The 27,638-nt window shown below is 37.4% G+C and overlaps 2 protein-coding genes across 2 annotated transcripts in view; both read left to right on the forward strand.

The window, feature by feature from the left end:
• The first annotated feature begins 454 nt into the window (after window positions 1–454).
• Window positions 455–21,236, forward strand: alkbh8 (alkB homolog 8, tRNA methyltransferase). Its single transcript, XM_038307707.1, has 12 exons — window positions 455–608; window positions 1,212–1,345; window positions 2,911–3,011; window positions 3,517–3,639; window positions 3,869–3,964; window positions 4,130–4,234; window positions 5,198–5,268; window positions 9,456–9,562; window positions 9,737–9,897; window positions 13,584–13,855; window positions 17,139–17,288; window positions 20,549–21,236. The coding sequence occupies exons 1-12, from the start codon at window positions 468–470 to the stop codon at window positions 21,155–21,157; spliced, it is 2,070 nt and encodes a 689-aa protein (XP_038163635.1). The 5' UTR covers window positions 455–467; the 3' UTR covers window positions 21,158–21,236.
• Window positions 21,237–25,798: 4,562 nt separating this feature from the next.
• cwf19l2 (CWF19 like cell cycle control factor 2) overlaps window positions 25,799–27,638 on the forward strand; it is a 28,299-nt gene continuing 26,459 nt past the window's right edge. Inside the window, exon 1 of the mRNA XM_038307710.1 lies at window positions 25,799–25,918. Coding sequence (XP_038163638.1) covers window positions 25,826–25,918 — 93 coding nt within the window. The 5' untranslated portion in view covers window positions 25,799–25,825. The remainder of the gene's footprint in view (window positions 25,919–27,638) is intronic.

Genomic DNA, 27,638 nt, shown 5'->3' on the forward strand with positions numbered 1-27,638 from the left:
GAAGTAATTAATTGTACTGCACAGACAACAAAAAAAACGGAAAAAATCAAAATAATAGTGAGGGCTGCAGAAAAATATCTGGACATTAAAGATTTGAACTGGGAGATGGTTGGAAGTATGATGGGAGGACCGATGGGACCATCAGAAACTGGCAGAGTTAAGATGACCTAGAGTAAATTAAAAATTATATGGGCAAATGTGATTTAGTATTATGTTGGTTTAAGTTACACAGGTTTTTTTTTTTTTTTTTTTTTTTTTTTTTTTTTTTTTTTTTTTTTTTTTTTTTTTTGGGGGGGGGGGGGGGGGGGGTGAATCGTTTTCTGTTTTCTTGCTTTACTCCATATCAGTTGGTGGCGGTAATGCACAATTCACAAGTCTGCCAACCGCCATAAAACCCCATAAGAAGAAGAAGAAGACCCTTAGTTTTTCGGTGCTTGTTGCACCCGGACAGTTTAGTAGAACGAACCATGGACTCCGATGTGGTAAATAACGTGAAATGCGCCGCCAGAAGAAGCAAAGAAGACAAGAAAGTGTTGAAAAAACAACTGAAGGCCAGTTTCACTTTACTGAAACATGAAGGCATCAGTACAGCATCGCATCCTACCAAGGTGAACAAAAAAACAAAAACAACTGGAATTGAAGACGAATGTTGGTTATCTAAAATAAACACGGTTCGAAGGGTTGTGGCATTAAAAATGAATTACAACAGTTCAGTTGTTGCCCATATGCAGCAGTATATAATGTTTATAAAAGGGGAAGTTTTGCTTAAACGTTCTAGACATTTCTGCCTAAAATCAGTCAGAAAATGTAAAAAACAAAACAAAAAAGAAACATCTGTTAAAGTTAAAGGAGTGGCTAAATGTCTACTTTGAACATGTGAAATAAGAGCAGTAAAGAACTAGTTTCCCATGAAAACAAGAATTTGGTATTTTTATAATAAGGTGATGTCAGGACCATTTGATGGGATAGAAATGGGTGCTAAGACAGACATTTTTCTGCATTACAAGTTCTGACCGAACAAACCTGCAAATTACAGGTAATATCAAGGTTAATCACTAAATAAAGAACAATATTACCTTCCATATGGCAGAAAAGGAAGAAAGCCCAACTAAATCAAAGCAAAGCTATACAACTGACTGTTTAAGAAATAAGGTTTCATCTGGCCTGAGAGCTTCAGACTCACTGGTTCTTCTCTTCTGTCATGTCTGCAGAGTTTGGTGGTGGCGAACGGAGGACTGGGGAATGGTGTCAGTCGTGAAGATCTGCTCACTTGTCTGGAACATTATGGAGATGTGGAAAGTCTGCTTATGCCTCCTCAGAAGCCCTACGCCTTTGTCACATACAGGTACTGCCTCATCAGGAACATGCACTTTATCATTGAGGCTACCTGTTCAATTAGGATTAAAGACATTTTTCTTTTTTTACTGAAGTAAAATCCTTTTAATCAAATCAAATAAATGTTTGAGAAATTCATGCAATTCTTGTTTTAAAGGAGAATTCCGGTTTTTAACACTTTTAGCCCATTTTCTGTAGTGTCCAGGATGAAATCGAATGATCGACACCAAAATTTTGACAATTGGTCCTGTCTCTGCTTTTTGGCTCATGCAGAATCCCCCCCTGGCTGCTTCAGAATGGCTTCCATAGTGCATGTCCGATAATGTCCTTAAAACAACCTTAAACGTTCTTTTTTTAAAATATGCTACTCACCGGGTCGTCAGCGCTGTTTAATGACGTTCCAAAAAAAGTTTCGTAAAGAAAAAACGTTCCTGTAGTGTTTTATTTAGCATTTTGTAAATCCCATTGAGTTCTGTTGGAATAGTCAATATTCCCCTGCCACCGGAAACGGAAATGGGGCCTGTTTACACAGTTGTAGTCTTTTCGCTTCACTCTGTGTACTCCGACGTCGAGAATCAAGAATCCACCTTTTGTATTTCATTTTCAGAGTTTTTTAAAGTGTTTAACAGAGACGTTAGCACCTCGACGTCGGAGTACACAGAGTGTGTAAACAGGCCCCATTTCCGTTTCCGGTGGCAGGGGAATATTGACTATTCCTACAGAACTCAATGGGATTTACAAAATGCAAAATAAAACAAGACAGGAAGGTTTTTTCTTTACGAAACTTTTTTTGGAACGTCATTGAACAGCGCTGACGACCCGGTGAGTAGCATATTTTAAAAAAAGAACGTTTAAGGTTGTTTTAAGGACATCATCGGACATGCACTATGGAAGCCATTCTGAAGCAGCCAGGGGTGGATTCTAAATGAGCCAAAAAGCAGAGACAGGACCAATTGTCAAAATTTTGGTGTCGATCATTCGATTTCATCCTGGACACTACAGAAAATGGGCTAAAAGTGTTAAAAACCGGAATTCTCCTTTAAGCCCCAAATTTCTAGAGTTATTCGGGTTTTTTTTGTTAGTTTTCTTTAAAATAAACAAAAGATTACTACAAAAAGACAAAAAAATATATAATTAATGAATGATGGGTATTTCTAAAGCAATCACAATGTTGATATATGAAATCAGAAAGCACCCAAGAAGAGTGATTAACGATGTAGGAAGCGAATGCTTATTACCTTTAAAGAAAGGGGTACAAAATTAATTCCAGACCAGGTAAATACTTGAATTAGCTTTCTGACTTTTCCATAACGCGGTGAGACACTGAAGATAAACAACGGGAAACAGACAATCTAACACATGCTGAAAAAGGCTTCAACTCGTTTTAAAAATCATACATTAGTTGTTGAACCCATTGTGATTACAACTGAACTCATCCCAGAAATATTTATAAAAAAAAATGTGATGTTTCCCTGTCCCAGGGTTGTGCTTGTGTTTGGTTGATTTAAATAACTGGACTCTTTGACCCAATTGCTTTTGGTTTGACTGAGTTTTGTCTTTTTTTGGCTCTTCCAGATCTGAAGATGGCGCCCGGAAAGCTCATGCCCAGCTTAACGGGCAGAAACTGCAGTCTGGGGAGAACAGTGTTACACTCTATCTCAGTTATGTTGATTCAGGTACATGATTTTAGTTTTTAATCTACTTATAACGACATAAAGCTTTAAGTGGCATGAGTCATTCTTTGAAAGTCTGCTTTTATTGTGCTTCTAACTTCTAACTTTATAAAAGAGGTGCTAGCTAAGACTTTTGACGTATGGTAGACGATTATCTAAAGAATTACAGATTTCTTTGATTATAATTCTTTTTTTTTGGCTCAGTTTTTTTTTTTTTACTATTCCTTAGAAATATAACTTAAATTGTGCTTCAAAAAGATTTACTAGTCCTGTCATTTTTCTTTTCATCATTATGTTAGACTTCCCCATCTAAAGATGAAAAAAAAAACTTTGTAAAAACCACCAGAAATCCTAGAAGGAGTTCAAGTTTTAGGTAGAGTTGAATCTTTAGAAGTGAATTGGAAAAAAAATGGCTGCTGACTCTTGACTTATGCATGATACTGCAGCTAAAGTGCATGTGATATATATCAATAACCTCTCTACATGTATCACCAATGGTTCTTTGCAGTAAAGCATAAAGAAGAGGCGGTGGTCCATTTTCCTGAGGGGCTAACCCTGGTGGAGGATTTTGTGTCGCCACAGGAAGAGGCTGTGCTCCTCGCTGCTGTGGACTGGTCAACTTCTAATGAAGGTAGCATTGGACAGAGCTTCCAAGTTTTGCTCTTTTGCAAACATTTACTTTTTTCAACTTAGACCAAAATCAGTTTTCAAGGTCAAAAAACATAGAGCACCCTCATTATAGGGAGCGTTTAGGGCTCAATAGCTGTTAGCTATCCTCGTTAGGTTTGTTCAAATTCAGATGAAGTGTCACATAGCTATTCCTTTGATCATAATCTTACTTTTTTTGTGTATATCTTTAGCTCAGAAAGCTCTGAAGCACAGGAAGGTGAAGCATTACGGCTTTGAATTTCGCTATGACAACAACAATGTGGACAAGGACACACCGTTACCTGCAGGTATTCATTTTAGTCCCATGTAAAGAGAAATGTATACATTTAGAAAGAGAAATGTGCCTGTCTGAATTTAAATAGATGAGGTTGTTTGCATCATGTCCTGCATGTTTTATAAGTTGTTTCCTTATGACATTCAATGGCTAACCGTAAACTTTTTTCTGTGCCCAGGTCTTCCTGATGAGTGTCTACCTGTTTTGCAGCGATGTTTGCAGGACGGCCACATTAACGTCCTGCCAGACCAGCTCACTGTGAACCAGTATGAGGCCGGACAGGGTGAGTGTGCTTCAGTTTCCGTTTTGTTTTTCTCACACATTTAAACACAACTTCTTATTGCATCAACATCAGCAGCACATTAGTTCAATTGGGCATTTATTCCAATATATTAAGCATCTATCAACACTATCGTTGTCCTTTTTTGTTTGTTTTATTTTCCAAGGGAGGTTGTTCCAAAGAAGCCCCCACAATTTATTGTGTATTTTTAATTTATTGTCCTTCTCCTTTTTTGCCATTGGGTCATTAAATAGGGTTACTGTGGGATGTCATGTGAACAAATCCTACATCACTTTGTAAACTGTGTCCTTAAGCAGCCTATTTTTAATCAGTATATTTTCTTTTAGATAAGTATTTGGAATTGTTTGGCTCCGATTGCTTTGGCATTAAGTCACAGCCACTCAGCTACCTTTAAAAAAAAAAAGCAATGATTTTTATTTTCATCCTTTTATGATTTCAAAAGTATCACAAAATATTTTGATTAGATTTTATGACCATACCTCCCAGTACCACTCCAGCTATGGGCCTAAAATACATTTAATACATAAATGAATCAATAATTATTTTAAAATGTACTACTTTGCTGTGACACTGTTGGCGTTAGTTATTTTCTTCTTTTATAAAAAAATAAATCTCAGTTCATTTCTTCCCTTCTTTGTCATTTGCTTTGCAGAACTCAACGCAAAAGATAGAATATATAGACAGTCTGCAGTATTTTTGAATTTTTTATTAATATCAAAATTGATGTTTGCAGAAAAAACATATTTCAACTTCCCACTAGGTGGCAGCATATTTGTTTTTCTCTGGTGGATCCTCAGTTCTTTATTCATTCATTACTAGAAAGTAAAAATGTGTCTTTTGTTGGAAAAGAAAATACATCAGTTTTGGGAATAAATCTAAAAGTCTTGGCTCTCATTCATCGAAAGGTCTTTTAAATTAAATTCTTTGCATTTGTCCCCCTTTCAGGAATCCCCCCTCACGTTGACACTCACTCTGCCTTCGAGGACACCATCCTGTCTTTGAGTCTTGGGGCAAAGGTAATCATTTGTGTTTTGAACACGTCCTTTTTGACCTGTGATCCAATTTCCAGTCTGTTTTTGCGAGAATCTACAGGTTCATCTTAAAAAAATAATGGAATATCATAAAAATAATATTTTTGTCACTCCAGAAAGTGAGATTAATACTTATTTCAATTCATTACACATAGGGCCAAAGATTTAAAGCTTTTATTTTTTTCATCTTGGATATACAGATAGCAGATTATGAAAACACAGTGTCTGGGAGAATAAGCGTTTGTTACATGAGATTAACAAAATGATATTTTAAAAAAGAAATGTCAGGCATGTGAAAAAGGCTGACAAAAGAGGGAAGTCTGTGCACAACTCAAGTTTAAGTTTACGCTGCACGGTTCTAACTAAGCAAAAAAAATCTGACTAGTCAAAAGTCTGTGGTGTTTCTAAAGACTTTATATTATCAAAGGCAAAGCAGAGGCCTTTGAAACATAAATAAATTTCAATCATCTAAAGAAACATTCATTTTCACATCATCATAGAGGGATATTTTATGTAGATTTTCTAGGAAAAAGATTAATGGCTTTGAAATAACTAAATGTTGAAAAAATGTCTGCACTAATATGAGTTTGCTTTGTTTTGTTACTTTTCCACCACTTTCCATCTCATCATTGTTTGGCCAAAGAATTCAGCATGGTGTGTGCAAATCTCCTGTTTTAAAGCTTGTGATCAAAATGAAAAGCTAAATGTGCAGTTATATACACTATATTGCCAAAAGTATTTGCTCACCCATCCAAATTATTGGAATCAGGTGTTCCAATCACTTCCATGGCCACAGGTGTATAAATTCAAGCACCTAGGCATGCAGACTGTTTTTACAAACATTTGTGAAAGAATGGGTCGCTCTCAGGAGCTCAGTGAATTCCAGCGTGGAACTGTGATAGGATGCCACCTGTGCAACAAATCCAGTCGTGAAATTTCCTCGCTCCTAAATATTCCACAGTCAACTGTCAGCTGTATTATAAGAAAATGGAAGTGTTTGGGAACGACAGCAACTCAGCCACGAAGTGTTAGGCCACGTAAACTGACGGAGCGGGGTCAGCGGATGCTGACGCGCATAGTGCGAAGAGGTCGCCAACTTTCTGCAGAGTCAATCACTACAGACCTCCAAACTTCATGTGGCCTTCAGATTAGCTCAAGAACAGTGCGCAGAGAGCTTCATGGAATGGGTTTCCATGGTCGAGCAGCTGCATCCAAGCCATACATCACCAAGTGCAATGCAAAGCGTCGGATGCGGTGGTGTAAAGCACGCCGCCACTGGACTCTAGAGCAGTGGAGACGCGTTCTCTGGAGTGACGAATCGCGCTTCTCCATCTGGCAATCTGATGGACGGGTCTGGGTTTGGCGGTTGCCAGGAGAACGGTACTTGTCTGACTGCATTGTGCCAAGTGTAAAGTTTGGTGGAGGGGGGATTATGGTGTGGGGTTGTTTTTCAGGAGCTGGGCTTGGCCCCTTAGTTCCAGTGAAAGGAACTCTGAATGCTTCAGCATACCAAGACATTTTGGACAATTCCATGCTCCCAACTTTGTGGGAACAGTTTGGAGCTGGCCCCTTCCTCTTCCAACATGACTGTGCACCAGTGCACAAAGCAAGGTCCATAAAGACATGGATGACAGAGTCTGGTGTGGATGAACTTGACTGGCCTGCACAGAGTCCTGACCTCAACCCGATAGAACACCTTTGGGATGAATTAGAGCGGAGACTGAGAGCCAGGCCTTCTCGTCCAACATCAGTGTGCGACCTCACAAATGCGCTTCTGGAAGAATGGTCAAAAATTCCCATAAACACACTCCTAAACCTTGTGGACAGCCTTCCCAGAAGAGTTGAAGCTGTTCTAGCTGCAAAGGGTGGACCGACGTCATATTGAACCCTATGGATTAGGAACGGGATGTCACTCAAGCTCATATGTGAGTCAAGGCAGGTGAGCAAATACTTTTGGCAATATAGTGTAGGTGCTGATTAAAGGGTTGAGAAAATGCATTCTGCATTTCTGATGAAAATGTCCACATAGGAACCTGTATGCATGTCTATAAGAGAGAGAGATGAAGAAGGATGAGCGTTCCTGTAGAAAAGCACGGTCTCCCACCATCATTATCGATTCAGTCACATCCCACCGGTTTCACAGATTGGTTCATTTTCTTCCAGATTGAAACGGTGCAGAACTCTCCCGCCTCTCTGGGGGGCAAAAATGAAGCAGTTCAGCTGTGAACCGAGGGAAAGATCTGGTCATTAGCTGGAGCTTCTCATGCTCCTTTACAGGAAAACACAAACTCATGCCCTTCTTCCTCTTCCTCCCTTATCCACACAGACACACACCAACTCTTGACAGAATCCAATTTTCCTGCTGTCAGAAGTTGAACTCATGCAGTTGGGAGTTGTGTGAATGTAATTTCCCTGCAGAGCGCGGGTTCTTGGGTGCTGTAAGGAAACATTAGGATCAAACAGGCACCAGGATGGAGGTGAATGTTGGTTAAAACTGAGAGTAAACTTAAACCGAATTTGTTGATGGAGGACTGACAAATTAAATGGATTAATACAGAAGGTCCAGATAAAAACCACTTGAAGAAGGGTTATGGTGCAACATTCAGTTGCAATATGCTTTCTTACCAGCTTTGTGGCCTTAGAGGAAAAATAAAACTAGATTCCAAAAGAAGTTACAACATAAAGAAAATGAAGGGAAGTGGCAATGCACATGATCTCAAGGTATGGCTGATGAATTCCTTTATTACCGGTAATCGGCCCGCGCATGCACGTACCAGACCGAATTAAGAAAAAAACGCTAATATTGGCGACTAAATGTTTTCGTCCATCTTTAAACTAGAGCTTCCAATGGAGCTTTTCGAAGCCAAATGAAGGCCGGGTTCAAACTTCAATCAATAGTTGATCATTTTTATTTTGCGCTGCTCTGAACCTTTTCATATTAATGCCCTTTTACATCATTATTTTTAAACTGGTTTCTTTTCTCCTAAACTGTTCACATTCTGATCACTGCTGCACTTTGTAAACGGTAATGTTCATTTTACTGTTTCATTGTTGTAAGCTGCTCATTTCACTATAGTAAGCTGTATGCAACGGAATTAGATTTAGTATACACTCTGTGCATAAAAAATTATAAAATAATAAAAATATAATAAGAATAATAAAAATAAAGTTCGTCTAAGTGTAGTTCCTGGTTCTACCTCAGTTTGAGAACTATTTTGAGAACTAGTTTAATATATTGGTGCCTTGTTTGGACCTTAATCTGCAGGATTAGTAAAAACAAGGAGTATTCATGTCTGCTGCAGTGAAGAAACAATTGAGCAAAAAAATCTGTAATTCATTCCATCTTTGTTCCAACTCATTTTAACCTCAGCCTGCTTCTTCCTCAGGGTGGATAGTAGGGCTGGGCAATTAATTACAATTGCATTATAAACACACTTCTAAATAATACAGTTTCCAAATCATTTTGTATTTACCAACAGTAGGACTCAAACTTTCTAACTCCAGCCCCTTAAGAGTTGGTTATGCGGTTAAAGTGAGTTTGCTGCCAGAGAAGGGAAGAGTTTACAGGTTTCTATGCAGCATTAAAGTCCTGACAATAAACTCTGGACAAGAGAGAAGCCAAACGTGTATTTTATTGTGTTCAGTGAAATAAGAAAATTCAAGATTTCAGCTCTGGTGGGAACCCTCCATCATTGAGGGGGGGAACTTGGAATAGTGGGGCTTTTCCTCTGCTTGAAGAGGCATCAGGTATTGGATCAGGGGAGTTATTGTTGACCTGAGACTGTCGTGGGAATATTTATCCCTCCTGGCCTTGAAACATCTTAAGATGAGTGAGCAGGGGTGGTGCTGATGAGAGAGACGTTTGAGTTTTTGTCTCACACATGCAACTGGAGAAGATTGTGGACATCCTTGTTTTTTTTACTATTGATTGTAGCAAGTATAAGTTTTAAGTAATACTCTGCTCATATTAATAGGTTGTTTCTAGAGACGGACACGGACCAACTCATTTCAGTCAACATTTGTTTTTACCTGTTTAGTTTTTCATTAAACTGATGCCATGAAGATGTGCAATGGAGACAAGTCTTCTGGCAATTTATGTTCTCCCATCCTTGTTAGTGCTGTTTTATCTCAAACAGTTTTCTTTTCACTCCATCCTCATTCTCTTCCTGCAGGCAGTGATGGAGTTTCGTCACCCAGACGGCCGTGCTGTTCCTGTGGTTCTGCCTGAGAGGAGCCTGCTGGTGATGAAGGGGGAGAGCAGATACCTCTGGACACACGGGTGTGCTGCTGGACTATGTCCTACTGCTCTTGTCTCTGTTTGCTAGTTTCTCATAGGTTTATTCTGGGTTTTACAGTTTGGAGGCTTTCTTCTTTCCCCTAATCCATAATCTCTTGAACTTGATCACAACAGTGTCTCCTGGTTTTGTAGTTTGTCTCTTTTACCATCCATTAGGATTACCCCTCGGAAGTTTGACCTGGTGCCAGCTGGTGAGCCGCAGAGCTCTGCTGATTCTGAGGCCGACCTCAGTTCCCACAGCTGCCTCACTTTGAGCAGGAGGGGCACCCGGACCTCTTTTACTTTCCGCAAAATCAGACAGGAACCCTGCTGCTGCGGTGAGAATGTTGAATACATCGGCCCAAAGCTGGTATCAAGGTTTTGACGTCGATGAATTATAAAAAAAAATAATAATAATTAAATGTTATTTCATTTAAGGACTTTCAAGGTTTCGTAAGTACAGATGACAAAATACAGGTGCTGGTCATAAAATTAGAATATCATGAAAAAGTAGATTGATTTCAGTAATTCCATTTAAAAAATGAAACTTGTATATTATATTCATACATTACATACAAACTCATATATTTCAGATGTTTATTTTGTTTAATTTTGATGATTACAAATGACAACAAATGAAAATCGCAAATTCATCATATCAGAAAATTAGAATATTGTGAAAAGGTTCAAAATTGATGGCCCCTGGTGCCACACTCTAATCAGCTAATTAACTCAAACCACCTGCAAAAGCCTTTAAATGGTCTTTCAGTCTAGTTCTATAGGCTACACAATCATGGGGAAGACTGCTGACTTGACAGTTGTCCAAAAGACGACCATCGACACCTTGCACAAGGAGGGCAAGACACAAAAGGTCATCGCTAAAGAGGCTGGCTGTTCACAGAGCTCAGTGTCCAAGCACATTAATAGAGAGGCGAAGGGAAGGAAAAGATGTGGTCGAAAAAAGTGTACAAGCAAGAGAGATAACCGCACCCTGGAGAGGATTGTGAAACAAAACCCATTCAAAAATGTGGGGGAGATTCACAAAGAGTGGACTGCAGCTGGAGTGAGTGCTTCAAGAACCACCACACACAGACGTATGAAAGACATGGGTTTCTGCTGTCACATTCCTTGTGTCAAGCCACTCTTGAACCACAGACAGCGTCAGAAGCGTCTTGCCTGGGCTAAAGAGAAACAGGACTGGACTGCTGGTGAGTGGTCCAAAGTCATGTTCTCTGATGAAAGTAAATTTTGCATTTCCTTTGGAAATCAAGGTCCCAGAGTCTGGAGGAAAAGAAGAGAGGCACTTCATCCACGTTGCTTGAAGTCCAGTGTAAAGTTTCCACAGTCAGTGATGGTTTGGGGTGCCATGTCATCTGCTGGTGTTGGTCCATTGTGTTTTCTGAGGTCCAGGGTCAACGCAGCCACATACCAGGAAGTTTTAGAGCACTTCATGCTTCCTGCAGCTGACCAACTTTTTGGAGATGCAGATTTCATTTTCCAACAGGACTTGGCACCTGCACACAGTGCCAAAGCTACCAGTACCTGGTTGAAGGACCATGGTATCCCTGTTCTTAATTGTCCAGCAAACTCTCCTGACCTTAACCCCATAGAAAATCTATGGGGTATTGTGAAGAAGAAGATGCAATACACCAGACCCAACAATTCAGAAGAGCTAAAAGCCACTATTAGAGCAACCTGGGCTATCATAACACCTGAGCAGTGCCACAGACTGATCGACTCCATGCCACGCCGCATTGCTGCAGTAATACAGGCCAAAGGAGGCCCAACTAAATACTGAGTGCTGTACATGCTCATACTTTTCATGTTCATACTTTTCAGTTGGCCAACATTTCTATAAATCCTTTGTTTTTATTGGTCTTCAGTAATATTCTAATTTTCTGATATGATGAATTTGAGATTTTCATTTGTTGTCATTTGTAATCATCAAAATTAAACAAAATAAACATCTGAAATATATGAGTTTGTATGTAATGTATGAATATAATATACAAGTTTCATTTTTTAAATGGAATTACTGAAATCAATCTACTTTTTCATGATATTCTAATTTTATGACCAGCACCTGTATATATTATAGGAAGGACCTGTGAAATCTTCACCACTAGGGGCGCTGTTGAGCACTTTCTGCAGACCAAAACAACACTTCATTTTATTACAACTTTTTATCAAGCTTAATAGCATGAAGCAAGAGATGATTTGTTTATACTGATTAATGTTAATATTAATAATAATTAATATTAATAATAGTATCGATTCCTCCCACGAAATTCAGACTGACTACACCATATGTGTATAAATTGTAGTTGAGAATAAATATATTGATTCATTGTTGCTTTTAAAATAATCTTTTACTCCCTTTATGGCATTATTATATTTTTCTATTCATTTTAATATGCTGTGCGAGATTTTTCCTGATCTCGTCATTTTTTATTTTTATTTTTTTACAATAAAAGAGAAAAAAAAAACAGTTAAATTGCTGTTTGTGAGTAGACTGAGCGAGACAACTCAGAATATTTGAAGCAGAGACAATTACTCAGTCATGTTAAATTTAGGAACAATTACTTATCAAAAAAAGAAAATCCTGAATGTAAGTGAGGATCCCGATGGGAATCAACAAGCTGCATTAAACAATACTGTCTGTGTGAGCTGGACTGCCGGCCATCGGATCCATTGCTGATCAAACTCCTATACTTAACCCACATGCCACCATTAATTCTAGCATTACAATGAATAAAGTTAACATAGCAACAGGAGTCTAAAGAGGATTGTAACACCAGCAAAGGCAAACATTTGATTTCATTCTGTTACTCAGCAGTCCAGGAGAGGCTGGAGCTGCTTCTGCTCTAGAAGTTTTCTCCACATTGGGAATTCGAGGCCAGTTTTAATCCTTTTTTTATCCCTTTTCGTTATCTGACAGCTTCTTTTTCTGTGGCAATGATCAATTCTGATTGTCTTCATGTCAACGTTTTTCTGCCATTTCACTCCTATGCTACTCTAGTAAGCCCTGAGTGGCGGCTCCCACATGCATGCATGCACACGTATCCAGGCGGGCTATTTAAACAATAGAACAAAACGGAGAGATGGTGTGACTTTCCACCATAGTGCATCTGAAATTATACCTTTAGTTCTTCACAAATGTTTTTTAGTTCTTTTATCTAGGATAATAAAATGTTTTTCATTGTTCCTTTAAAAAAAACTCCATATAGTTCATATGATGCATTTTAAATATTGACTAATTGATGAATGAGCTAGTGAGGAAAAATGCTGTGAAAATGTACAGGTACCCAACTGAATCTAAATATATCCTCATTCCTTTAAGCACAAAACGGTAAAAGTTCAAATCAGAAGGTTCAAATCTTTATTATCTAGATTGAAACAAACTGGGTGATATCCTTTAAATGTTATTTATTTACTTCATGGGTGTGTTTTTTTAATTAGACCCCAAGATCCTCCATGCAGTATGTCAGTGTGAGGTTTTATGGTAGACCAGCATAAACCAGTCTGTGATGGTTGAAGGAAAACGTTATATTTACAGATGAAAAACTGAAAAGTGTGGCATGCCTTTATATTCAGCCTCCGTTAAACAACCTTTCATTGCCATACCAGTTGCAAGTCTTTTGAGTTAGCTGCTAGCGGCTGATGACATCTACAGACTGGATTTTTTCTCATTAACTCCTAAATAAAACTAAGTGACAATAGTCTTCTTCGTTCATCTAATTTGTACCTTTGAACCCTGAGTGTGCAATGTTTTGTTACCCAAAAGTTTTCAAGTAGTCAGATTCGGATGAATGCGTCTGTAAATTGAGTTTTTTTTAAAAGTTTTTCTAAACATTCTCAATAAGATCAATTGTTAGTGTTTGTGTTAACTTCCCGCTGCATAAAGGGTTAAAATAAAATAGCTTTCTTTGTTCATATTTGTAAACTTTGTCTAGTTTTGCTGTTTGAGGCTTTAGTTCAGAATAAAATGGTTATAATTGACTCTGTCCTTTTTCTCCTCCTCCAGCCTTCCCCTCTGCCTGTGATAGTCAGGGTGGAACCTCCCCCAATACGTCATCCACGCCCTCACTTCCCTGTTGCCATGCCGACGCCACCCGTTTGGAGGAAGAATACGTGCACCGGGTGTACGATTCCATCGCTTCCCACTTTAGCAGCACTCGTCACACTCCGTGGCCGCGCGTTTGCCACTTCCTGTCCTCGCTCCCACCAGGAAGTGTTCTGGCCGACGTGGGCTGTGGAAACGGGAAGTACCTGGGAGTCAACCCTCAGTTAATCTCGGTGGGTGGGGTCAATTATTGACCTGGTCTGTCACTGTTCTGAATCAATCTGAATCATTTTGTCATTTTAAATTGTGTAGGTTTTCAACAAGGCCATGATTTGAAGATATGAAAAAAGGAACTGCTTATTTCTTCTTTAAGTAGCAGCAAACTGATGTTAAGGTTGCTTTTTTTCCTGATGAATCAAAGATTTGTTGCCGGGGGAGTAGGGGGCGTATTTGTTAAAGCAGTACGCTTGTGCTCTGAGAAGGTTTCAAGTACGATCCCACAGCCTGCACTCTGGGTCCCTGAGCAAAACCCTTAACCCCGTACTGCTCCCTGAGTGCTGCACAATGGCAGCCCACTGCTCCCCAAGTGGGTTAAAGTCAAAGGTAAATATCTCCAATGTGAGATCAATAAAGTTTAGTTATTATTATTATTTTTAAAATTCAAAAACACTCAATCTTAGAGAAAAATACTAGAATGTTTTTATTTTTTTCCCCTTTTGGGAGAATGACAGACATGAACCAAAACTTTAATTTAGCAACAAAAAAATAAAACTATTTTTTTTTTTATCTCTTATATTTAGTATGTTTTTTTTTTAGCTAAAACAATAGAAACCCTCTTCTGCTCCTTGCAAACATATTTATAAATATTCAGGTTCTTCATGTTTTGTCACATTACAGAATAATGACCACATGTTCTCTTGTGGTTTTTATTTTTTATCTACCAAAAAAAAACTGAAATTGTGCCATAAATTTGTGTTTTCCACCATTTAATTACATACGTCTGCATAAAGTCCCCCTGTGCGTAATTATCCCAAGTGTAAATCCAGGCCTCAGAACACGAGAGATCAAAACTTCATCAGAAAGACGAAGCATTAAAGCCAAAAGTATAAAACAGTTCTTTAAATGTCACAACAAAGACTGTATTTCAGACAAGAAAAGCAGTTAAAGGTGAAGCAGGTTTGGTCAACGGTGTCTCTGAAGGAGCTGCTCAGGTAGGAGGATAGTTGGTCTCAAATAGCAATATGAAGAAGAAAAAACCCAAACATTTCCTGTTTTTCATTTATGTAGCAGCATGGGGTTTTGGAGTTGCATTTCTTCAGCATGATGGTGAGCTGGTCTGAGTCCATGGGCAGATTGATGGAGTTTAACACAAGCCAATACTGTCAGAAAACCCGTTAGAAGCCACAAAACATGGACTGGAGTGGAGATTCGCTTTGCTGAACTTTATTGTCAAACAAAGAGCTGAATGCACAGCGCAGTAGTTAAGATCAAAACATTCTGTTATGTTTAGATATGTTAGAAAGTGAAAAAACGTAGATGGAGATTAAGAATACACTGATGCTGCCCATATACAGCTTTTGACTATGTGATATAAAATAATTGCTGACGTATGATTTTCCTTTAACTTTATAAATTGTAGTTAATTAATTGGAGTAAATACTTGTTGCATCAAGAGTTTCAAAAACATGACTGCCGTTTATTGAATTCTGGGCTGGCGGGCCTTAGAAAGTGAGCCCCAAAAATATTTGATTACAATAATCAAATTTGATAGCAATCATTATGAAGCGTATGATTTGTAAAGTAAAAATTATTTAGTATTTTGGAAACTTAATATACGAGTTCAAAAGAAATGTCATATGCGGAGATTATGGGATGAAATATTACAACTCTGTTCAACTTTTTGCTGCTGTTTGTGCATCCACTAAAGGCACAGCTTTGATGTTAAAATCCTATTTCGCAGTAACAACAAACAGGTCAGGCTTTTAGTGTTAGCAGTGCAATTTGTATTCTTCAGCTATATTTCACGGAAAAAAATATGACAAAGCTGCTTCATAGCAAGGTTGCAACTTAACTTTGAGCCTGAATGTATATTATGAAACTTTGATTATGAATATAGAGATAAAGCTCAAGTTTGGGGATTTTTAACTTTGCAAAATAATGTAAAATCAGTAAAAGCAAGCTTACCTTTTTCTGAATACGTTTAACAGGAACCTTTTGGGAGGGGAATTAAGTGTTTGTTTCCCACTGAACTGAGGCTATGCATTGGTTTTTGTGCTCACTTTTTCGGGCCCGCTGTCCCAGAATTCAATGCGAGACATGTTTTTGAAACTCTTGATTCGTGTATTGTGGTAAACAATCTTGTTTTCCCAAAAAACTATATATATATATATATATATATATATATATATATATATATATAAAGAAGATAAATGAGTTGTACTTTGTTCATTGGCATTAACAGGAAGTCCATCCTATACCTGCCGCAGGTGCCTGCTTTAAGTGCTGCTTATTTGTGTTTGTTCTAGTTTTTCAGAGGTTTTCCTGTATTTAACAAACAAGGTTAACTTATGTTCAACATGTTTGACATGAAAAGACATTTTGACAGTTTGAGGAGCTGTACTTTAGGATACATCTTAACATTAATTTCCTTTTTCATTTTGTAACATATGAGCTTTTATAAATGGTCTAAATACTATCTAAGGTTTGCATCATTACATAGTCTTAAAGCATAACACAGTGCTCCCTCTACATCCTGTTGGGAACATTCACCATGGAGAGAATCCTTCAGTATTGCAGGACACCTCATGTTGCTCTTTAAGACATAAAGTGTATGGATGTGTGTAGCCAAGGAAAGGGTGAGATCAGTGTTCCCTCTCCAGTGTCTGCAGGATGCCATCCTTCGCATTAGCTCAGTTTCCATGGTAATATCCAAATTTTCAGTTTACGTATGCACACCAGGATATTCATGTTTGGGGATTTAGGAGAAGCGTGTAAGCAGCTTATCTCGACTCACACCGTAGCTGTAATAAATCATCAGTGAGAACATTGTGATTATGCAGGTCGCGCACCAGTTTTCTGCGTTTTATTCAGCTTCTTCCAATATCCTCCTCACCCAGGATTCTATTCTTCTGCACCCTAATCTTTTTCCTCTCTGTCCTGCTCTCCTGCTCTGTCTCCTTCTCTAGTTTGACACCATTAACATTCTGGGATTTAATTGAAAGAAATATGGCTAGTCTCTTGCATGTGAATCATAAATCTCTTCTTACATTTTTCTCTTTTGGGAGGAGACCAAAGGACACCTGAATGAACTGACTAATCATGAATTATCACCGTCATCTAATGGCCTCCCTTCTCCTTTATAACTTTATTCCATTTGTCTTTTCTCTCTCTCCTTTTAATCTTGACTTTATCTTGTCTTCCTCCTCAGATTCTTTTTGATCTCTGTCATATTTACAAGTTGTGCTTAAATCTTACTCTTGCCCTTCATTACCTCTCCGTGTGTTTGTCTGATCTCAGGTGGGATGTGATCGCAGCGGCGCTCTGGTCCAAATCTGCGCTGAGAGGGGTTTCAATGTGTTCGTATCTGATGCCCTGAGCGTGCCCCTCCGGACGGCCTCATGTGATGCCTGCATTTCTATAGCCGTTATACACCATTTTTCCACACAGGTCTGTTTTTTAACTGCTAAGGTCTCAAGATAAAAAAAAAAACACAAATGAATAACATGTATTGAACAGAATTTTACACAACAGGAAGTTAGCTCACTGCAACACAAAATATATTGTGTATTAGTGTGGAAGAGAGCTTTGATAACTAAGGTAGTTACTATCGATACTACTATAAGTGTTATAAGTGGAGTTATAAGTATGTGAGAACTCATCATTTAACTGCAACTGCTAGCTGTTAAATTCAGCCTGCAATTCACACTTGATATGATGCTTAGATGAGGCAGATGGGTCTGCAGATGCTTTTTTTCACAAATTAACTTGTCCGAAATGTAGAAATGTTTCTAGTATTGTGCAGTCCTGTTAATTAATTATAGATGTATGAAGCAAAAATGTTGATTGGTGCTACTAGCTTCACTCTGTGTGCAAAAGCTTTGGACTTAAAAAACTCTTTGCAAGGTGTTCGGTGATCTCTTTGTTGTCATGTGTTTGTTTTTAAAATACAGCATCATTAAATAAATTGTATGAATTGGTGACATATAAAGAAGATATATCTAACCTTAATGTTCATGGTGGTGAAAAGCAACAATCACACCTTTAAATGTACTGAAAGCTTAACGGAAAATATATGATAACTAGTTAGAAGTCAGCACATTTATAAAATAAAAGGCCATATTCCCATTTGTCACTCTATTGAAATAAATGAGCTTTTTCTGAACCTTCCTTCATCTTTAGAGATCAATTTAATCCTATATTATGCCCCTGTTTTTAAACTGCTTCAAAAATAAATGTTTTCTTTGGAATGGAGCCTAAAAAACTGTATCCTCCTGCTGTCCCATGAAACCAACCTAAATGCACAATATGGGGGGGGTGTGCTCCAGCCCACTGTGGGTGTGATAAGGATGTCGGCTTCCCATGAACACAGTGTTTTCATTACCTCTTTAATGCACATTTGTGCTGTATAATCTTCCACTGCTGCTACCCGGCTCCTGTTACAACAGAGGAAGGTTGGTGGATTATCAGTCAGATGGGAAAAGCTGTCTATTATAGAGAGCATCCCACAAGACAATCCAGTAGCGTTCCATCTTCTTGTTGATTTTTAAGTGCTGTAGGGAATTTTTAAGTGTTGTGAAAGGAGGCTTGTCCACATACAGTAATTATTAAAACTAAAAGCTACAATTATATATCATATATATATATATATTAGTGCTGTCAATTGATTACATTTTTTTAATCGCGATTAATTGCATCAATGCCTAAGTTAACTCGCGATTTATCGCATTTTAATCACACATTTTTTTTCTGATCGAAAATAATTTAAATACTCTCGATGACATACAAAAAATACATACAGGCTAGGTTTGTGCCAATGTTCTTTTTTTTAATGAAAACAGGTCACAGACACTGATTTATGCCATAGAAACATATGGCAAGAAGATGGGGAGGCATGTAGCAAAAAATAACAAATATGTAGCCAAAAAAAAGGCCCTGAAAACAGGCTGATGTAAAAGACAGTCTTTACAGTTAATACAGTCTTCTGAACAAAGACAAGCATTTTACCCTACTGCTATAAAATGTAGTACAGTTAACATTAGATGTTAATTAACCAAGATAATAATGAACAATTTTCAATCAATACATCAAAATCAATAGACCGACATCACTAGATGGAGGTAGTCTATGCTCTAGAAACTTACTTTTCAGACTCTTAACAAAAATGAGAACACACACACACACACCCACACACACACACACGATACTGACCTGTGGCGTACACAGACAGCAAGAGTGCCGTAGCAGATTCCATTTCACCTCAGTAATCTGTTTTCTCAGCGTATTTCAGGTTGCTACTAGGCACCAGACACTCAACTTGTTTGTTGGTGGTGGGGCTTAAAGAAAAGGCACTAGCGCTACCCAGTGTGTGCGTCTTTTTTCCTTGAGGAGCTCCGCTCTCGAAGCCTATGGAAAATGCATAGACTGGGGGAAAATAGCCCCGCCTTCCCGCAGGCTGCAGCGGGATGTACCGGTACTTGGAAAATTGTACCATAAAACCACATAGCGTTAATCTCACATTAAAAAAAATTAATACGATAATAAGGCAATAATTTTGACAGCACTAATATATATATACATATACCGGTACATATATATACATATATATCATAATCATATATATCAACATTAAAAACACACAACCACCTACACACATTTAACAAACCTTCACAGTTTTCTGTCACACTTATTTACACAGATGAAAAGAGAAGAGCTAATATTTCCAGTTGAAATCATAATAGCTTTATGTAACTTTCTTAAGTTATACTGAAAGCTAGAAAACACGGATGGAAGTTTAACTGTTGTTTATCCTTATACATCTGCTTGACTGACTATGAAACTAGAATAGGAGCTGCAAGTTTACATTTTGGGGTGTAAACAGTGTTCATTATACTCCATGTGTTAATTTTCTAACTTTTTACAGATCTAAAATGAGGGTTGAAACAATAAAGGCATTAATTGTGATTGATTACTGAAATAATCATTAACTAATTTAGTAAATGATAAATCGTTCACTGGAGTTGAGCAACTTTAAAACATTACTTTAGATGACAGAGCAACCCCCCTTAAGCAGCAATTATATTAAAATAAAATAAAAACAAATTATGTAAACATTTTGCATCTAAGATAAAAAAAAAAAAAAACTTTTTCGTTTGTCAATATGCTCTATGCAAAATAAGTAAAGTTGTAATAAATTGTTACATTCATGCTGATTTTTGCAGTTTTTACCTTAGTCAGTTAAATAACATGCTGCTGTCATTTTGCACATCATTGATGTTGCTATTTTCACATCTCCATTACTGTAAAAATGTCAATAGCTGTATATTGGTTATTTATTGTCCAAGGGCTTAGTATTTATATTGTTAAAACACTTTACAGTACCATATTTTATTGCTTATCTTTTAACTCTTCACTATTTTATTCTTATACATTTTTCTAAGGTCCACATTTGTGTGACTATCATCTTTTTGCTGCTGTAAACACCAGAATTTCCCAATTGTGGGACAATTAAGGAATTTTCTATTCTTTACCTTTAGCTATCCGATTATTCATCGAAAAAATAACAGATTACCGGTAATCCATTTGCAAAATAATCGTTAGTTGCAGCCCTAGCTAAAATGCTATTGTAATTACACAGAGAATTAGATTTAACTACTTTTTTCCCATTATTTTTGGAAATGCTGAAGTTTTAAATATTTTGTGTGTTGCAGGAGCGTCGGCTGGCAGCAGTGAGGGAGTTGGTGAGACTTCTAAAGCCTGGAGGCCAGGCACTCATCTATGTTTGGGCTTATGAGCAGGAATACAACAAGCAGAAGTCTAAATACCTAAAAGAGCAGAACAAACAACATAATGGAGGAAGAAGTAAAGACTTACCAGAAGGAAGCCAGAATTTGCATGAAGAGCCAAGTATCCTCACTGCTGCAAACCAAAGTGGAGGCTTAAAAGATGTCAGCAATATGACTGAAGGGAAACTTAGTGTCCACACTAACCGCACAGCCTTCAATTCCCAGGACCTTTTGGTTCCCTGGCACCTTAAAGGGAGGAAAACACAAGGGTTAGAAGAAACATCATGCAGGTTTAGTTCCAGAGGGGAACCTAGTCTCTTAGGTTCGGACTCCAGTTTGTCTTCTGACACCACAGAAAACCCAGATCCAGCGGCTCAGTTTCTTAGTGACAGGCCAGTGCCTGTCTTTCATCGTTATTACCATGTCTTCCAGCAGGGGGAGCTGGAAGAGCTCTGCGTTCAGGTGACTGGAGTCCAAGTGCAGACCAGCTATCATGACCAGGGAAACTGGTGTGTAGTATTAAAAAAGGAGTAACAGTTTGATAATAATTTAATTATGTGATTTTACTCATGCAGTTTTTAAGGTGAAATAAATCTGAGAATCCAACTAAGTATTTGCTTGTGTGAAAAATTATCCTTTTTTCCCTCCTATAATTAGAGCCAGAAGTTTTCAAAGAAAGCTTTTCAGTTTCCATGAGGTCATCACTTTTATTTCTCATCTATATTCCCAAGACTTTCCTTCTTTCTGGTTGATCCTGCTTTATTTGTTCCAGTTAAAACCAACTAGTAGTGATGAGAGATAAGCTCAAATATCTCATAAAGCCTTGATCTTTGAAATGTCCAAATATAGTCAAGGACAGACTTTGAAGTGAACATCCAGTGCTGCCTTCCCCTCTGGGAGATTATTCTTCCTGTTCCTTTATTTAACCAGTTGACATTTCAGATCTGTTTTGGGACGATGTTGCAAAGGGAAGCGATGCATTTCTAATACACAAAAAGTATAACGGAGTATATAAAAAACATATAGAAACACTTCCATACAGAGGACTTTTACTCAATAGAGTTGTCATCAAGGCTTCAGGTTAATCCAGAATCAAAAAACGTTTGCAGATAAAGTCCAGGTTTTTTTGAAACATCAGTTTCCAAAACCCTAAAAGCTTTTTTTTTCTTCTTTTCTTCTTTAGGAACGACTATTAAAAAAATATTTATCAAAACGAGATTCTAATTTTTTAATACTGGCAAGTTTCCCCTACAGTATGTGGTATGTGATTAGGCATCGGATGGTTTTCACTATTGAGGTTTTAAAAAGTCAAGCCACCTGTTGCTACACACTGCAAGTCACCTGGCTGAGAAGACCGACAATTTCTTTGGTTTCAGCAACAAGAGTTCCAGCTGTTTGGAAATACTTTAAGTTTACGGAGAGAGCGCTAAAAACTGAAAATCATTTTAAGTTAAAACTAAAATTGGAAGTAGCATTAAGTATAGGCTAGCTCCCTAAACAGGAACCCAGATTAATTTAAAAGCTTTTCACAGTTTTAATTTAATTCATTTAAAAGCAGAAACACAAAAAGTATATTTATTCCAATTAGCACTAAAAACTACACATACATTTTCTGGGTGTTTGTTTTTATTGGAAAAAAAGGTAATAAAGGTCACATTGTACCATATGTCAACTTTAAATGTGTATGTAAGTATTGTGATATGCAAAATCCAGTCCAAACCCTAATACTTATTTTTTAAAGTATTTTTTTTTTATTGTTGTATTAGCAGGATTTTTTTTTTTATTTAAAATCTGAATTATTTGGTCAAAATCTTTTTATTTTATATGCTTTTACGAATAAAGTAAAAAAAATATATATATTTATTTTAGATGTGTAAAGAGACAAATATACATGTGAATGCCAATTTAGGATATAATGTAAATGTGTCTATATTCAGCGATATAGACATTTATCAAGGAATATTTTTATTGTAGAAGAAAGTGGTATGGACGTTTATTTCAAAGAGTTGATGAAAATAATTTCTTTGTTTATCTACCTTTCAATAAACTATTTTTCAACAGGAAGAAAAACTAAATATTCAGTTTTAAAAAGACAGATGGTTGTTGGCAAGTCACCATTGGTACATTTCTCCTCTCAAGATATCAGAATTTATTCTGCTGTCATGAAGGCCAAGCTGTGGCTCACTTCTAGGGACTGAATGGGGGTCTTTGGATTTTCACTGGTTATAAGAGGTCTTCATGAGATTAGACTGACAGGAATGAGCAGAATTTTAATAGCCTGGAGAGTTCTCTTAATCCTGACGCAATAAATGCAAATATCTGTAGCAGACTTCTTTTGTGCTGGAACCTCTACCACAGAAATGAGTTTAATCACCCCCTTGAATGTTTTTCATAGTGCATAGCCTTTTCACCAATTCACTCAACTTTCTAATTACTTTCTGTACTGCACTCCCTTTTAATTTGCCTTTGATGTCAGCGTCTGCTCTGAGATCACCGAGCTGTAACTAAGCCGTAGTAACTCTGCCAGACCTTTTCCTGTTAAAGGGCTGCAGTGTAAGGTGGAGCTTTAGGCTCACATTTAGGAAGGAAATTTTCTTTTTTGTTTTTAGAAAATATCTAAAGTAGTGACCTCTGGGATCACAGGTCAGTATAAGTATTATGCAAATATAGATTTTAAAAAGCCCATGAATTGTTCTTGTTACATTCATTTTTTAAGTCAGGTCTCTTAAAAACCTTTAATAAACAGTCACAAACACTTTTCTGTAACTTTTTTCTGCCACTCTTGAAATGGAAATGATAGTGGTAAGAGGCCAGTTCAAATGTATTCAAGTCTATAGTCAAAGCAGTAATTTAAAAGTTTAAGCAGCTCACTCATGTTTCTAAAAATGTAATTTAAGGCTGACATCAATCCTGGTTTTCAGGTTCAAAATGGCCTATTTTTCTCTCTCTTTTTTTTTAAATTATCATACCACAGCTGCATTGTGGCATTTTTGCCACGCAGCAAGAAGGTCCATAGTTCGGCCCTGCAAAGGTTCTTCCTGGATGGTGTTTCCATGTTCTCCCTGTGCATCTGGCTCCCTCCTACAGTCCAAAAATATGACTTGGGTTAATTGGTGCTTCTAAATAAGCATTAGGTGTGAGTGTGTTCTTGCGTTGCTTTCAATAAATCTACTTTGTACTGGTGACCTGTCCAGAGTGCACCCTGCTTTTCACCAATAGACTACTGGAGGTTGGCACCAGGACCCTGCCACCTTGGACAAGTGGTTGAAGATGGATGGATATCATACCAAGGCTTGTTTTGAAAATGTAAATCTGAGTGTACAGGTGCCGATTGGAGTCAGCTGAATTGTGGACTAAGGCAGAGGACGGATTTAAAAGACGATGATGTAGGCTGCTTGTCATCCCGTTTTCTCAGCTTGTCCCAATCTGTCACACATTGTTTCTCCTCTGCTGTCCTAGATGTTGTTAATAGTTGTTAAGGTGTGAGTGGGTTTGTGCATTGGTTCTATTAACAGAGACCAACGCACTGCTTTGGACAAATCTGCTTTGGACTACTGACGTGTTCAATGTGCACTGTGCTTTTCACCCATAGACTACTGGAGGTCTGCACCAGGTCCCGTGCCACCTTTGACAAGTAGCTGAAGATGAATGGATATAATAACAAGGCTTGTGTTACAACTCCATTCATATTTGTAAGTAAATCTTAGTGTACAAGTGCTGGTTGCTGATTGGTGTCAGCGTGTTGGTGGAGTAGTTCAGAAGACCAATATAAAATATGGCCACACAGACTGCTTGTCATCTCTTTTTCTCTGCCTGTTCCAATCGGCCACACATTGTTTCACCTCTGCAGTTTAGGATGGTAAATAATAGTTGTTCAGGTGTGAGAGGGTTGAAGGAGTTAAACGCTGTTTATGTTTGAACTCAATTTTTCTCCTATTTATTTAGATGGGTCGGTAAATTTTTATTTAATGTATTTATTTAATTAGGTAAGTGTGGTTTCTTCTTCCTTTTGCTTTTAGTTTTTGGCCTTGATTTAGTCTGACGACTATGCATCACTTCTCTGTAAGCAAAATGTGTGAAATCATTTAATAAACCAACAGACTGCCTGTTGGAACTTATAGCTGTTGTTCTTGCTTGGGATTTGTTGAGCAGTGGGATCACTAATAATATGTGGGATCAAGGCTTTTCCCCTAGACAGGTCATAACACTTGTAATAATAGTCAAGATTCACATCACAGCTTAAAGTAGGATTGCTTTTATTTTATAAACCAGTCAAATGCACATAATTTTTGGGAAGAATTTTAAAACAAGCACTATTTAAAAGGGAATTCATCAGTTTGTCCTTCTATGGCAAGAGGGTAGTTTGTCACAGGTTCAGGTCAAATCATCCATGAAGCTCTCAGTTCCTGTGGGAGCAATAGATACAAACCGGTGTTGAATCTGAATTATAAATGGTCCAGTTGCTTTTATTGATTAGGATGAAGGAGAATATGTGAGAGAATGCGGAAAGATAGCCTACAAGTTTGTTGTCAAATATACCCCTCCAATACCTTACCAAAAATCTAACCTTTTAGTTAAAAGCAGGGGAATGCTGTCTTTCTTAACCACACCAGTACAACTAATACAAAACCCTACCTTTATCCTTTTTTAAGGGCTGGGGGAAGATTTAACAAAAAATGTAATTTTTTTTTTGTTTCAATCATTTGGAAGGAAAGTAAAGTGCCAGCTATCAATCAGAGTGTAGCTTTACTGATCCTCTACCCTATGGTTACATTAACATAGCAGTCAAAATGATCTAACTTATTTTCTTATAGCGGTTATATAATGGTTCATTTGCGGGTACTTAATTTGTAATTTACATTTTTTAATTAATTCGATGTAACTATAAGAAATTTAATTATTTTAGTATAATTTCTCAGTCACAAACCACTGAACAAGGATCACATTTTATCATGAAACCATAGTGACTGAGGTGGTCAGCTGGATAAATTTATACAAAATAAAGATTGATTTAAAGGTATTTTATTTTGGAGACTAATATAACCGGAATATTAGTCAAATTGATTTAAAACCTTTTTTTAAACAGCTTTACCACATGTGCCTACACATTTGCACGCCCTGAGACTACATGAACAGCAAGTCAACAGTTACCGTAAACCACGAAGCGTTACGACGTTTGACATACGCATTTACGGCAGTGTCATGGCGACGCACGGGGTTAGTTTTGAGAGTTCGAGCAGCATCGATGAAAGGAAAGAAAAGAAGCGACAGGCGCGACAAGAGGCAATAGAAAAGGTACAAGCCGCGAGCTTTACGACCAATTAACAGATTAAAGTCAAGCTATTTCACTGCGTATATTTACAGTTGAAATTATATTTGTGCGGTGGGAATAAACAAGCTAGGTATGCTAACAGCTACCCCCTTCGTGTTAACGTCTGTGTGTTTGCTTTACTTTTTGAGCTTTTCGTTTATTTTATAAAGCTAACATCTTGTGTGCGACTTAAATTTGGATTTATCTTTTTTAGGGGGTGGACCTGCAGATACAGTCATACGAAATAGTTGCCCCTAGTAGCTCAACACAGCCTCGCTCCTGTGTTTGAACCTTTGTTTTATGCCTTTAGTCGCGTCCATCCATCTGATCCAGTTTGGTGTCAGCGGGCTTGCTGCTGTGATCACATATGTACACATTTTTAACAGCTGGGCGCTATCTGTGCGCAGTGCAGCTTTGTTTACACGCCTCTCTGACTGCAGCTGGTAAAACGCTTAATCTGTTCAGCTCAGCTGTGCCTGGACTGACACATGGATATCTGCCTGTCTAAAATGTAATTGTTTCATTGTGGTTTTAGACTTTTGTCCACTGTTTGACAACAAGGTTCCAGACGCTGTTATACTCATCAATCAGACACTAATGAGATTCATTAGTAGATTGGGCCACTGAGCCTTTTCCAGGATCATTCACTTGTCCTGATTTCTACATTTGATCTGCTATTTCTGTTTTTGATGGTTGTAGTATAGGGATGTTCCAATCCGTAATTTGTATCGTAAATCAGTCCATATCAGCAAGAAAATTAACATCACAATATATCAGCCTGCCTCTAAAATCTCAGATATTAAAAAGCTAATAGAAGCACTTCACTTCTCTCTGCTTTAGTTTAAAGTTTAGTTATCTCTTTGAATAGGAAATGAGGTAGTTGTCCACAATCCTTGTTCTCTGTTTGAGAAATATCATTAGATCAAGCCTTTGCTATAATTCCACACTATTAAATTAGTAATAAAATTACATATGATTCATTGTGATATCAGTATAGGTCAAAACTCAAAGCTGCATTTTCAATATGGTATCAGAAATAAAAAGAGTCAACATCCCCTTCAGTTTAAACTAATATGAATAAATTATGAGCTTATTTGTTTACTAAAGCAGTAACCTTTATTTGAGTTTCTTTAACAAACATAAAAGTACATAAAAAAAAAAAAAAACTATTGGCTAATTTTGCATTCATCAATTATTTTATTATTAGATTTATGAAAATACTTTTTTTATGCAGAAATCGGGATTTGATTTTCAAGTCAAGGGAAAATGGACTGATTGTGTTTTCTGGACAGAGCTGGCGTTTCCCTCTAGATATAATTTCTTCTCCAGCTTCTCTGTACGCAGTCTGATCTATCAGACTTCCATAGAGAACGCATCGCTGTCCTCTTGCTTTTCACTATTGCTTAAAAACAATAGATAACATTGTGTTTAAAATATTTTATTTAAATGATTCTTCAGGTCACAACTGAAGCTCTAGAAATAAACTGATTTAAATTTGAAGCACATAGTCCAGACTTCTTGAGTTTATCAAGAGAAAAAAAAAAAAAAACTGAATGTTAGAACTGTAAATATACAGTAATATGTTTACATTACTGTTTTTTATCACTGCTGCTTATCTTATTAAGGCTGCACTTCAAAAACGGAAATTATCTAGAGAGCTGTTCTTAACAAAATGTCTTTTTGTTTACACTTGTGTGTACAAAA

Source organism: Cyprinodon tularosa, unplaced genomic scaffold, assembly GCF_016077235.1.
Source record: "Cyprinodon tularosa strain WSP-4 unplaced genomic scaffold, ASM1607723v1 ctg619, whole genome shotgun sequence".
Lineage (NCBI taxonomy): Eukaryota > Metazoa > Chordata > Actinopteri > Cyprinodontiformes > Cyprinodontidae > Cyprinodon > Cyprinodon tularosa.